Genomic DNA, 14,069 nt, shown 5'->3' with positions numbered 1-14,069 from the left:
GAGTTCAGTGTTATTATCAAGAGTTCAGTGTTATTATCAAAAGTTCAATGTTATTATCAAGAGTTCAGTGTTATTATCAAAAGTTCAATGTTATTAACAAAAGTTCAGTGTTATTAACAAAAGTTCAGTGTTATTATCAAGAGTTCAGTAATCTGACAGCTTGTGGGTAGTAACTGTCTTTGTCTTTGGTATGCTAAAGCATTAAGTGTTCATTTTATTGGAACTACGGTAGATGGCAGAGCCCAACTATTGAAAAACCTTGCGGCATAATTCCCCCTCCACGGAACTTTACACTTGACCAAAGTCCCGTTGTCCTGGCAACCACCAAACCCAGACTTGTCCATCGGACGGCCAGACAGAGTTACTCCAGATTGTCCACTGCTCCAGGGTCCAGTGGCGGCGTGCTTTACAAAACTGCATTTGCTTGGTTGTTGGCGGTGTGTGGGGGTGGTCGGTGGCGTGTCCTCTTCATAGTGGGGGGGTGTCCTGTCGGCGGGGTATGGCCTGGGCCGGGTCTGGGGTATTGGCTCTTCTCCGCTCAAGAATGAATGGGTTTACCTCCTGGGTTTGGGCATGGGCTGCCCCCTGTAGAGGGCGGGTACATGTCTTGGACCTGGGGGGTATAGAGTGCGTATCGGGAATAAGAATGAAATGTATCGTTATTGTATGTCTTTGAGTGAGTGAATGTGAGATTGAGGTTGGGATTGTATGATTGTGACTGTGTATGAATGGGTATTTGTTAGGCCGAGACTCGGACTGCCCCCTCTTTGATACAACTGGGGGTGCTTGGCATCGCGCCTCTATCGCGCGGCCCCCTGGTGGGGTGTGCCCTTGCCTGCCGGCGCGCTTGGGGCCCTTGGTATCGGGGGCTGGGCGCTTGGGCGTGTGTCGGCTCGGCCTGGTGTCTGCCTGGTGGGGCTCGGGTCCTCTGGCCCTGTCGGGCCTTGGCCTGGGTGGTGTGAGTCCTCGGTGCCCGGGCCTCGGTGCCTGGACCTGGACCTACATCGGTGCGGCGGGTGCCGACGGAGGCCTATGAGTTTGTCGCTGTTGGCCCCGGGGTTTCACTGTATGTGGTTGCTGGTGGGGATCTTCCGGTTCTCCCCTGTGGTCCGTTCTGGGGGGTGGGTGAGTGGTTCGTCCTGTGTGGGTGGCTCTGGGGGCTCCGCGGTCGGGGTCCCTCCTGGGGTCTTGGGCTCTGGTCCCCCCTTTTTCGTCTGCCTCTGGTCTTGGGGGTCGGGTCTCTGCTGCTTCACAGTTACTATTAAATGTTCTATTAGAGAAGCCTTATACACTTATGCATGCTCACAACCACACACAAATAGAAGCAGGGATGCTTAGGCTTTATATCTAGATATATAGATATGTATGTGAGTGTATATTCATGTGTATGTATGTATGTATGTATATAGGAGTAGGTATGGGTATATATATTTATGGAAACTTACTGCAAAGCCATGAATATTTTAAGTTCTTTATACATATGTATTTTGTTGCTGTGTTTTGTCATGTTCTTTGCAGGTGAACAGACAGTGGCCGGGTGTTTTGACGTGTGCTCTATTTGTATATATTTCTTATATTTTGGAGTCTTACTTTGTCTTTTCTTTCTTTCTATTCTATTAAAAAAATAAATAAATAAATAAATAAATAAATAAATAAACAACAACACCTACACTAGATAGTCACTATAATAAATATTTCATAATAATGGTGTGGAGAGGATGGCTGTAAGGGGAGAAGGGAGGCCATCAGAAAAACAAAAAACAAAAAAAAAAACTGCATCCGATGCTTGCACTTGGTGTTGAAAGGCTTACAGCTGCTCGGCCATGGAAAACCGTTCCATGAAACTCTTGTAGAGGCAGTCTGCACGCCTAGGCGTTTGATTTTATACACCTGTGGCTATGGAAGTGGTCAAAAGAGCTGAATTCAGTGATTTGGATGGATGAGCGAATACTTTTGGCAAAGCTCTAAGAACTCTCAATATCGCATATGATGGTGTGTAATAAAATTTATAAGATTTGACCAAAACCGCTCCAACTCCATCCAGACTCTTTTTAAAATAATCTTAGTTTAAAACTCTGGCATGAAGGGCAGCGGGCGATATGCATTCCTTATTTTTGTTGTCATTTTACTCGTCTACAGTATTTCAGTTTACCTGCTCCTCCTCCAGTCTCTTCTGGGCCGTGTCTATGTACTGCTGCACCGCCATGTAGATGAACTTATACTGGGCCTCTGTTTGGACCATGCCCGATCTCTGCTGCCGTACCATCTGGATGGTCTTTGGGATGTCGATGTCACAGTCCAGACCTTGAGCGCACAGATCCAGAAATGAGCAAAAGTGCGGAACAAAGAATCGGACCGTATTTCCTTGGGATGCTCACCTTGTCTGCTGATGACGTCGATGAGAATGTCGATGACGATGATGGTACCGGTTCTGCCGATGCCTGCACTAAAGAGACAACAGTGATGGGTCAAAAACATGAACTCCAGTTCCATGTGAGGAAACTTTGCATCGTCAGTCAACTAAAAATAAAACATGTAAATAACCTATTTTATCCAGTTATTAGGAACTTTATATTTATTTTTGATTTCTTTGTTGCAGTATTAAATGTTTTTTTTTTTTAATTAAATTTTCTGACATGCGTAGCGTAGTCGCTTCACTGATTGCAAAATGCAAATGAGCTGCAAGTTAAAGTCTTGCAGGGTCCTGGTCACACATTTATCTCAGACACACTGAGGAAAGTCAAACGCATCTGTTATTGTTGACATAATTTATTAACGATGCTATAAAATTAATGTGTGAGCGCTGACAGTTGAGGTTATTCTACCAATAAATACTTTTGACAGCATTAAATTTAAATGTAAATTCTTGAATAATTTGCTGCTGTGTCACATGAAGTGCAGTTAGATGAAGGAGAACTTTATTGAGCTCACAATAAAACATGAATTTATCAGCAGGTGACAATATGGGAAAGAGTCACTGACCTCTAGTAGATCTGTAACTAGTTAAAAAAAAAAAGCCAAAATATTAAAATCAAACTCAATCTGAGGTTTCTTAGTTCAGATGTTTCTGACTTTCCTTTAAAAGTACAAAAACAATGACAGTTTATGATTAAAATAACACTTAATTCCAGACAGTTCTAATAAGTTGGCTGTATTAAAGTGAACATCTATGTTTATCATATGATGAGGGTTAAATTTGGGTCTTAATTTTAGCACACCCCAGTGGCCAATTTAAGCATTTTAGAAAATCATCATATAAAGAAACGTCTGATGAAAAACAGACAAAACATGAAAAAAAAATCAAATAAACAGTGAACCGATGGTGAGTTTAGCCTCCCAGAACAAACCAGGAAATGAAGAAAATATTAAATATTTAATCCATGCAGTGCACTGCGAGCTCTAATGTGATATAGAAAACTGGATTATTTTGTCTTCCACACATATTAACACTCTGGTTACACATAATAAAAGACTCACTGGTTGTACAGGCAGGACAGCATGTCCTGTCACTATTACACCACTGTATTCCTATAAAGTATTAAGTTTCAGATTAAGCCAATTAAAGGATCTAATCTCAGTGAAGAATCCTAAAAAATGTCTCAGGTAAAGGCTTAATCGGCCTCTAAGGGTTAATCCTTCCCTTAGAACCTATGATTTGTTAGATTTTTCTAAATATATTTTTTAATTGTGAACCCAGTTTTTATATTTATGATGACTGATTTCAACCTAGAATGATTAAAACTGTTAATCTGGCAATTTTTACTATGATTTTTATTTTTTAAATTCAACTTATTGAAAAAGAAAGGACAGTTGGAACTCATTTATATATTTTAGACAATCTAATCAAATCTAATTCAAATATTGGAGCCCAAATTATTTTGAAGAAGTACAATTTCTTGGACAAATCTAAACAGAATTTGGACAATTTAAAGTTCCTGCCACACGCTTTCCTATACATAGAAAATTGGAAGACAACCGTGGAATAATACACATTATTTTAGGACAGAAATTTAATAGAAATCCATTTTGTCACAGAATGAACGTATTTTTGTTTGGAACTTTGCGCGGCCGAAGTGCAACTGGAAGTAACGACAAATGTTCAGCTTTACCTTCGGTCACTTGACCGGCATGTTGAGTCGTCGGCTGTACCAGGAGCTCAAACAAATAACAAGCGACACCCAAAGCTAGTGCTCTGCCATCTGATGATAGCAGACATTATCCGTCTCTCTCAGATAGTGACTCAATATATTCTAATGATCCGTGTTAGTTATTGTAGCGATGCTGTTTGCACGCAGGCGTTCCTCTCAGTCGTCCCTTCCTGTTACTGCTTATACAACTTTTCAGTGACATGGGTGACTGTATATCTCAGCAATGCAAATAATTTTTCAATGAGTTATTAATGTAGTTATTAATGTACGGGCTGTTAGGTCCCTGTATGACTGGGGTCAGAGCTTGGTCTGCATTGCTGGCAGTAAGTCGGGCTCGTTCCTGGTGAGAGTTGGACTCCGCCAAGGTTGCCCCTAGTCACAGATTCTGTTCATAACTTTTATGGACAGAACTTCTAGGCGCAGCCAACGTGTTGAGAGGATCTGTTTTAGTGACCTTAGGATCGTGTCTCTGTTTTTTGCAAATGATGTGGTCTTATTGGCTTCATCAGGTCGTGATCTACAATTTTCAATGGAGCGGTTCGCAGCCGTGTGCGACGCGGCCGGGATGAGGATCAGATCCTTCAAATCCAAGGCCATGGTCTTGAGCTGGAAAAGGGTAGAGTTCCCTCTCCGGGTCGGGGAGGAGGCCCTGCCCCAAGTGGAGGAGTTTAAGTGTCTCTGGGTCTTGTTCACGAATTAGGGAAAAATGGAGCGAGAGATCGATAGGGGGATAGGTGCGGTGTCTGCAGTGAAGCGGGTGTTGTACCAGTCTGTCGTGGTGAAGAGAGAGCTGATTCAAAAGGCGAAGCTCTCAATTTACCGATCAATCTACGTTCCTACCCTCATCTATGGTCATGAGCTTTGGGTTGTGACTGAAAGAAAGAGATCACGGATACAAGCGAGTTTTCTCCCTTAGAGATAGGGTGAGAAGCTCGGTCATCCGGGAGGGACTCAGAGTAGAGCTGCTGCTTCTCCATGTCGAGGAGCCAGTTGAGGTGGCTCAGGCATCTGGTTAGGATGCCTCCTGGACACCTCCCTGGTGAGGTGTTCCGGATACATCCCACCGGTAGGAGACCCAGAGGAAGACCCAGGACATGCTGGAAGGACTGTTTCTTGGCTGGCTTGGGAACATCTCAGAATTCCCCCGGAGGAGCTGGCCCAAGTGGCTGGGGAGAGGGAAGTCTGGGCCTCCCTACTTAAGCTGCTACCCCCAAGACCCGACCCCGGATAAGCAGAAGAAAATGGATGAATGGGATTTGTTATTAATGCTACTTCTACAATAATGCAGTATTCATATTTACCATGAAAATTTGATGTCACAGGTACTTTAAGTTGAGCAGTTTTTGTCCATTCAAACAGATTTTCTAGTGTGTTATAAAATGTTTTTTTTTTTTAAGTTTATTTTAAAAGATGTCAAGAAAGACAGAACTTCTCAGAGGAATCCGAACTCTATGATCTGAAGCCACTTCAGTTTTGTCTGGTCTTTATGTTTCTGCATTAAACCAACAATCTCATTTCAGGCTCCAGTTTTTCTTTGATTTTTTTCGGTATGGGGCTGTGTGGTGTTTTAGTCCTGCTTGATATAACTCCCAGCAAACAGACCTGACCAATGAAGTGCTGCAGCTTACCGAACAGAAGTTTTTTTTTTAACATCTTCAGAGTCTTTATGAACTTTTGTTAAATATCATCTCCCTTGACCTCAGAATGACCTGCTTGGTTTCGTAGTTTGTAGTACTTCTACTGACTTTTACCTGCATCCATTTTCACAATTATTACCACCAAAACTGATTTTTTTCTTTACCATGTAGGCCCTTATTTACGCCTCACCACAGTTTTGGGACTCTTCAGTTTAAGATATCGTATTTTCCGCCGTACGCGTTGCACCGCCCTATAAGTCCTTAATAAATGCACTTTGATGGTCAAATCAGCTGCATTTCAAAAGCCGATATGCAGAAGTAGGAATGTGCAGAGGGATGAGTCGCTGTGCATTTCTTCGAAAATTAACAAGATAAACACCTAAAAACAATTATTTGTTAAGTTTGCTCGACTTTATAGTAAAGGTGTGTCTCTGTTGAACTTTTACTTAATAAAAATACTTTAAGGTCAAATCAGCTGCATTTCAAAAGTATTTGCTGCCTCGGTGCTCTGGGAGCACGCAGAGAGAAGAAATCAGGAAGGAGGAACGCTACGCATTTCTTCGAAATTGAACAAGATAAGCACCTAAAACAATTATTTGTTTGCTCGACTTTATAGTAAAGGTATGTCTCAATTGAACTTTTATTTAATAAATGCACTTCACTTAGCTGCATTTCACCGGGGTGGCGCAGCGAAATGAAGCTGATCTGACGTTTGCTCCAAGCGAGCAGAACGAAGGTGGCAGGCTATGGCAAGCTGACTGTGTCATTATCAGCCCCTTTTACCTATTACATGACAACAGCATGCCATACTACTTGACTGCCATCTAGTGGCTGAAAATGGTAGTGTTCAATATTTTCTGTCAGAATGAATGAAAACAGTCATATCTCAGACAGGTAGATAAATCTGACTAGGTTGAGTGAGCTCCTCTGCACGGATTCTTCTTTGATGAAACGTTTCACTAATAAGAATCCATCCAGAGAAGCCGACTCAACCTCGGCTGAAAGAAAACATTTGTTTTTAACTTAAAAAACACTTTTTAGGTTCTTCAGTTCAATGTGTCAAACACTTCATTTTTAGATTTGGTTTAATTCCATTGATATTTGACATACCTTTCCAGTTTGTTATATAAACACACACAGTCTTTTCTAACTGTCTATCTTTGCTGTACCTGCAGTGCACAACAATGGGTCCGGTATCTTTAATGGTGCTCTGTGTGCGGTTGACCTCCTCCAGGAACCAGAGGACCCCACCGGGCTCATTAGGCACCCCGTGGTCCGGCCAGCTCAGGTACTGATAGTGCCAGATGTACCTCAGAGGCTCTCTCTACAGTGAGAAGAAAGAAAAAGTCCAAGTATTATTGTATCTGTGTAACTTGCAGTACTGTACAAAGTAAGGGAATTATTGAATGATAAAGCTCTGTATGTTATATAACACAATCATTGTTCCACACTTTATCTATTGTACTGATGCTTGGGGGAAAGCGTGCAAAACAATTTTAAATCCTATTTTTGTTTTACAGAAAAGAGCTGTAAGAATTATTACCAGGAAGCATTTCAGTCATAAATCAAGCACAATATTTTATCAACTGAAGTTATTGAAATTCCATGATTTGGTAGATTATAATATTTTATCAGTTATATGGCTCATAATAATACATTACCTTTAAATATCCAAATAAATTTTGTTAAAAGAGAGAGTTGTTATAATCTTAAGGGGATGGAAATCTTTATGAAACCTAAATTTCGGACTAGTCTGAAGGAACGGTCTACCTCAATCCAAGGAATTAGATTATGGAATAATCTGGAGAGTGATGCTAAAAATGCCAGATCAATGTCTATGTTTAAGAGAATGATCAAAGTTGGTTTGTTAAAAAAAAATATGAAATAGCTTGATGTGTATTGGTATAAATTGTTGCTCGAGAAGGAGTTATTTATTTTGTTTTTGTTATTTGAAGATTATGCAGATATTAAAAGATTTTTTTCTTCTTTTTGCTGCCTTTCATTTTATTTGTGATTGTATTTCTTATTGTATATTGAATTGTTTTTTTAATTAATAAACTTATAAATAAAATAAATTATATAAAAATAAAGAACAAAACAATTATTTTAGACGTAAACTCAAAATTAAGACGTAAAAAACAGTTTAAATTAGACAATTCAAATTATTAAAATGAGTGTGTTATCTCAAAAAATGATAATCAGTAAAAATTAAGTTTAAGCTATAGCTTTTTGTAAATAAAATGACTTTAAATAGGCTGACATGCACTTTGGCCACTAAACTCCTCCGTATCTTCTAATGGGTCTTTGGGATCCATTCGGTCCCCCTGTAGGTTCTGGAGGAGTGTGTCTGGTCAGTAAATCAGCTCAAACTCAAGGCAGAACCTTTCATACCCGGTCCAGACGTGTGACCTCCAGCTTCCTCAGGATGTAGTCCTGAGCAGGGCGCTCTTCCACATTCCTCACCAGCAACTTTTCAAACTCTTTAGTGGAGTGGAGGTCTGGCCAGTAACGAACACATTTATTCTGAATCGCAAGAAAAAAAAAATATATGAAGAGAAAGAGAGGGGGAGGGTGGTGAGTTTTAGGCTGAAGAAGAAGCTCATCTCAAGCAGCTTTTCAATCAGCTTATCTGTCATATTATCCCCTGCTTACCGTGTTCCTGTCCACCCCCCACCACCGAGACACGAGTACAAACAATCAACTCTACAGCTGATGCACAAACCTTCTCATCCCAGAATCAGTGCTATCCAACAACGACTTACACAGAAAAATACAAAAACGACGACATTTAGACAAGTTTGTTCAGCTCAAATTTAATTCGATCTACTGAAACTTGAATCACTTTCTCACCTGTTTAGGTCAGTGTCTGTACAAGGAGCAGCACCGAGCTTTACAAACACCGTTTAAAGTTTATGTATTTACATTTTTCATTATTTAAAATCTGTTGGTTCGCCCGATCAACTATTGCCTAAATCCATCGACAAAAAATAAATTGCAGGCGAAACATTAGGTGAAATACAATGGAGCTTTTGGGGGAGTGGTGCGGCAGAGGTTAGAGAAGGCGAGCCTGCGATGGAAGGTCGTCGGTTTGATCCCCCGGATTGACAACATCAAAATGTGGGTAGGAAAGGTGAAGCACGCACACCCGCCTCCACCTTCATTTGCTCCACTCTGGACCCTTGATCAAGGCCCTTAACCCCCACCATCTGCTCCCCCGGGCGCTCTAGTCAGCCTCTCCCTGCTCCACAGAGGGCTGTGGTAGCTCGGTGGCCTGTAGTTACGTCAGGAAGGGCATCTGGCGCACTCTTGCAATATTCTAAACAATGTTTCTAAACTCTCTAAAAGAGCACAGCATGTCATGATTTCAGCTCCCTGCCTCCGCTGCTCTCAGCCACCTGCAAGCGCTCTTGGCCACGCCCACATTTCCACTTTGCATGCTGAACAGCTGATCAGCTGCAGCAGGAAGCTTATCCTGCAGTAAGGGCTACACAAAGGTGCAGGAGAAAGCTTTTTCTGCAGCTCTGGGCTGAACAAATGTGCAGCAGGTGATAAATAATTTAAAATAATTCATTTTAAATAAAAATTTCATGCCGATCGTGCGGCTCATCCATCAATCAGCCAATTGTGTGTCATGTCCAAATTTATTTTGAAAAACTGCGACAGAGCGAGTCCGCGATAAACAAACTGTGAAGTAGCGAGAGACTCCTGTACCTGTTCTAACACACACACACAAACACAAAAACTTGTGCAAAATGCACCTTCAATGCAAACTCCTCACCCTTCCTCGCTCCATCTCCTTTGTGGTCATGACGATGACGTGTGCGTTCTCCTGATACACCATCTTCCAGAAGTCTGCCACCGTGTTCTGTAGGCACCCTTGGGTGGCGATGAACACTTTGCTCTCCTCTACGTGCCGTCCATCTTCATGCGTACTCTGTTATTGAACATGAACGATCGGGTATTAAATTTAGTATTTTGGTATGAGGAGGGTGTTTTAATGCTGATTAACTTGTAGAGTTTAGTTAAAAACATTTTAGTTCTAGTTGTGTCCTTTTCTTAAAACAGACTCACTATGATATAGTTGGCGTTGATGTAATCTGAACCAGGAGCTTCTGGATCGGTTTCTTTGATTACAACTCGCGTTGTGTCAACTGTAAACATGAAGTTATACAAATTAATCCACAGCAACGCCACAGTTTCCAGAGATAACAGAAGTTTAACACTATCTGACAGGCTGCCGGTTATCAAAGCGCAATCTTTATGCTGCGCTCAGCCGTCTACGTTGACTCTTTTCTGTTCGTGTCATTCTTTCCACAGGAAGCTGGAGAGACAGGAAATGTCAGGTCGCTGCGTGACTCACAGGGGAGGATATTCTTGTATCTGTTTTTACTCTTGTTTTCTGGCTTCTGGCCTTCTTTCCTGGGATACAACAGTTTGCACTCTTGCTGTTGAAGTACCTAATATTTGACAAAATAAACAAGAAAAGAAAGTATTTCAATTAATATTTTTTGTAAAAGATTTTGAACAAGTCCTGAACAAAGTGATAAAGTACTGATGACTCTACAGACATTTTATGCAACACTGAGAATAATGTTTGATGATGTAATGGGCTGTGATTACAGCAGAGGTCACCCTATAGTGCAATAACAAGAAAGCTGCATACTTCAGAATACTGGTGATATGATGAAAAACTACTTTTCAGCAATCCTTGTTTGGTAATTATATTTTAAATGTAGATTACACCAAGTACAGCTTTGATATACAGTTCATGACTGTCCCACTAAAACCTTAGTCTATACCAAGTAAGCAGTACGTTGCTGTCCCCTGTTGCTGAGGAGTTTGAATAGTGAAGGTTTGTACTTTTCAAGATGTTTTTCAAGGTTTTATGGTTTGGAATTGAACAGGGCATGTAAGTAAACCTTAACGTTTTTGGTGCAAGATATTCAAGTGGGGGGCAGCACGGTGGCGCAACTGGTAGAGCTGCTGCCTCTCAGCGAGCAGGTCCTTGGTTCAAACCCCGGTCCAGGGGCCTTCTGGGTGGAGTTTGCATGTTCTCTCTGTGCATGCGTGGGTTCTCTCCGGGTACTCCGGTTTCCTCCCACAGACCAAAAACATGCATGTTAGGCTGATTGGTAACTCTAAATTGTCCCTAGGTGTGAGTGAGTGAGAGAGTGAATGGTTGTTTGTCTCGTTTGTCTCTATGTGGCCCTGTGATGGACTTGCGACCCGTCCAGGGTGTACCCCGCCCCTCGCACAGTGATTGCTGGACATGGGCACCAGCAACCCCCGTGCCCCAAAACAGAATAAACGGGTAAAGATAATGGATGGATGGATGGATGGATATTCAAGTGGGTAGGAGTTACACAGTGTATAAGAAGAAGAGACGTAGGTATTTTATTTATTTTCTTGCTGATCCCAGGCAGTGCAGAGAGACGGATCCTGGCGAGTGAAGGGAGAAATTTTATCCAGGACCAGGCTCAAATGGCAGAGCCGGGAGGTGGTCAATGATAATTCTTCAGCCACCCCAGTTACTTGAGGTAACTATACTTTTAAGCAACATAAAAACTAGAACGCAGTTTCCATAAATGATAACGGTGGTTGGTATACACTGTATATACAAAATATTGGATCATTTTCCTCAATAAATAACTGAACAAGTACACTATTTTTGTCTCATTTGTTTAACTGGGTTCTCTTTATCAACTTTTAGGCCTTGTGTGTGAAAATCTGATTATGCTTTAGGTCATAATTATGCAGAAATATAGAAAATTCGAACGTGTTCACGAACTTTCAAGCACCAATATAGGGTGGTGTCCCTCCTGGATTTTGACTTGGCAATCCATTTTTTTTTATAGTGACCTATTTTACGCTTAGATGCAGACACACTAAAATGGAAGTCAGTACCTCACATACTTTTCAAGTTATCATACAACATGGATGGACAGACGGACAAACAGACGGTATTTCCAATTCCTCCTTTTCCCTCTACAACGGTGAACAACAAGCCTAAACAAACTAATATTCTTGCACTGTTTCCCTTAATAGATACTGATAAAAATGTCCCTCTGTGTTGCTGATTACTGTTACAGCCAATTAACTTTCATTATGTGTGGCCTCTATTACTCATTTCCAACAATCTTGCAACCAGTTAATTTAAATTCATAAAAAAAATAGATCACCTAAGAAAAATTAAACTTTGGACGGATGACTGAATAACCCCACACTATTCTGCACAAGAACCTGGTTTTGTGCTCGAAATGCACCAGAATTTTATTCACTAGTTGATGGGTAAAATGCGTGACAAAAATAACCACATTAAGGACGAGCTGGTTTTCCTGCATGACACAATTCAGCTTCTCATCTCACCAACTTGACTAGAATCATCAGGCTTTAACTTTCCTTTTTCTAGTAAAATAGTTAAATGGGCAGTAACTACAATGCAAGCTTCAACATGTTTTAGTATTGGATCTAATTTAAGAAAAACAAACCTCAAATTCTTCCCAGAATCCTTGTTTGGGCTTCTCAGAGTTGTCTGCGACTTTGTTGAGTTCTCGTACTCGGTTTTCAATGTTGGCAGCATTTATCCTCGTGGCGTTAAAAGGCTGCCACAGAAAAAAAGAAGACTAAAAGTAAGACCATGACATGCTATTCTTATTTTAAACAGCACCAGAGTGAGAAATTACTAATATTTACCTATAATCTTTGATAGAATAAAAGAGTTATCAATATAATTATAATGCTGATTGTTTTCTGCTTCAGTTTTTTTTTTTTACTACCAAACCTGTTTGAGGTGCACTACGATGCCACTTTTCTCCACCATGGGGTTCTTCTTGTAGTGGTCCACCAGGTCAGCCAGGGTGTCAAACCGCTCACCACCGCCCACATCATACTTGCCATCCTTCTGAACACAAGTTAAATTACAGCAACAACTGATCTGAGAAAGTCCTTCAACGGGAGAATAAATCATGTAAAGCAGATAGTCTGGGTGATGAAATGATCGTAAAACTGTACATTTTAAATGATCTGTAATTATTTCACCTGGCAGCGAATCATAACGTGGGTGACCTTGGTCTTGCGGTCCGCACTGTCATGTTTTTCTTCATTCGTAAGAACCGAGAGGACGAAGTCTCCCGGTTGACTCTGGCTCTCCCGTACCAGAAAGCTGCCAGCTTTGCCTTTTTCTGTCAACAGTTTTTCTGCGTCTTTTCCTGAGAGATGCCCGTGGTACCACCTGGAGATGATCGGGAGAACCTGATGTTAACACACTCAAAAAGAAACGACAACCAGTGGCAAAACATCACGTTTATATTATGTACTCTGATATTCTTTATAGCTACATCATGACTGCAATGAACTAATTACTGACATTATTTGATTTATATTGCCCACTGCCAAAGATGAAGCAGTAACAATGCTTCCAGTGTGCATTTGTTTTGCTGTAGCGTCAGCAAAATATCTCATGAAACATTGGACAGATTTTAATGAACCTCAGAAAGTAATTACAGTAGTCCCTTATAGCGAGGGATTTGTACCTTGAAGCCCCGCGATAAGTAAAATAAACAACGTAGGAATAGTAGTACAAGTAGTAAGTAGTAGTTTATTTTAGTATTTATATATATATATATATATATATATATACATATATATAAAGAGAGAGACAGAGAGAGAGAGATAGAGAGAGAGATATATATAGAGAGATATAAAGAGAGAGAGATAGAGAGAGAGAGATATATATATAGAGAGATATATAGAGAGATATATATATAGAGAGATATATATATAGAGAGAGAGATATATAGAGAGATATATATATAGAGAGATATATAGAGAGATATATATATATAGAGAGAGATATATAGAGAGATATATATAGAGAGAGATATATAGAGAGATATATAGAGAGATATAAAGAGAGAGAGATAGAGAGAGAGAGATATATATATAGAGAGATATATAGAGAGATATATATATATAGAGAGAGATATATAGAGAGATATATATATAGAGAGAGATATGTATAGAGAGAGATATAGAGAGAGAGATATAGAGAGATATATAGAGAGATATATATATATATAGAGATATATATATAGAGAGATATATATATATATAGAGAGAGATATATATATAGAGAGAGATATATATAGAGAGAGATATAGAGATATATATATATAGAGATATATATAGAGATAGAGATATATATAGAGATAGAGATATAGAGAGATATAGATATAGATACAGACAGACAGACAGACAGACAGACAGACAGACAGACAGACAGACA

At 40.3% G+C, this 14,069-nt stretch overlaps 1 protein-coding gene across 1 annotated transcript in view; it reads right to left on the bottom strand.

The window, feature by feature from the left end:
- ptpn11b (protein tyrosine phosphatase non-receptor type 11b) overlaps positions 1 to 14,069 on the bottom strand; it is a 57,679-nt gene that overhangs the window by 5,437 nt on the left and 38,173 nt on the right. The window contains exons 4-13 of the mRNA XM_037684361.1: positions 12,824 to 13,016; positions 12,567 to 12,686; positions 12,274 to 12,387; positions 10,146 to 10,242; positions 9,857 to 9,936; positions 9,564 to 9,719; positions 8,177 to 8,308; positions 6,955 to 7,109; positions 2,379 to 2,446; positions 2,153 to 2,304 (exon numbers count right to left, since the gene is read on the bottom strand). Of these exons, the coding sequence (XP_037540289.1) occupies positions 2,153 to 2,304; positions 2,379 to 2,446; positions 6,955 to 7,109; positions 8,177 to 8,308; positions 9,564 to 9,719; positions 9,857 to 9,936; positions 10,146 to 10,242; positions 12,274 to 12,387; positions 12,567 to 12,686; positions 12,824 to 13,016 (1,267 nt within the window). The remainder of the gene's footprint in view (positions 1 to 2,152; positions 2,305 to 2,378; positions 2,447 to 6,954; positions 7,110 to 8,176; positions 8,309 to 9,563; positions 9,720 to 9,856; positions 9,937 to 10,145; positions 10,243 to 12,273; positions 12,388 to 12,566; positions 12,687 to 12,823; positions 13,017 to 14,069) is intronic.

The sequence above is a fragment of the Nematolebias whitei genome, chromosome 11 (genome assembly GCF_014905685.2).
Source record: "Nematolebias whitei isolate Nwh7 chromosome 11, NemWhi1, whole genome shotgun sequence".
Classification (NCBI taxonomy): Eukaryota; Metazoa; Chordata; class Actinopteri; order Cyprinodontiformes; family Rivulidae; genus Nematolebias; species Nematolebias whitei.
Note: the sequence above shows the minus strand (reverse complement) of the source record. Positions and strands in the feature narration are given on the sequence as shown.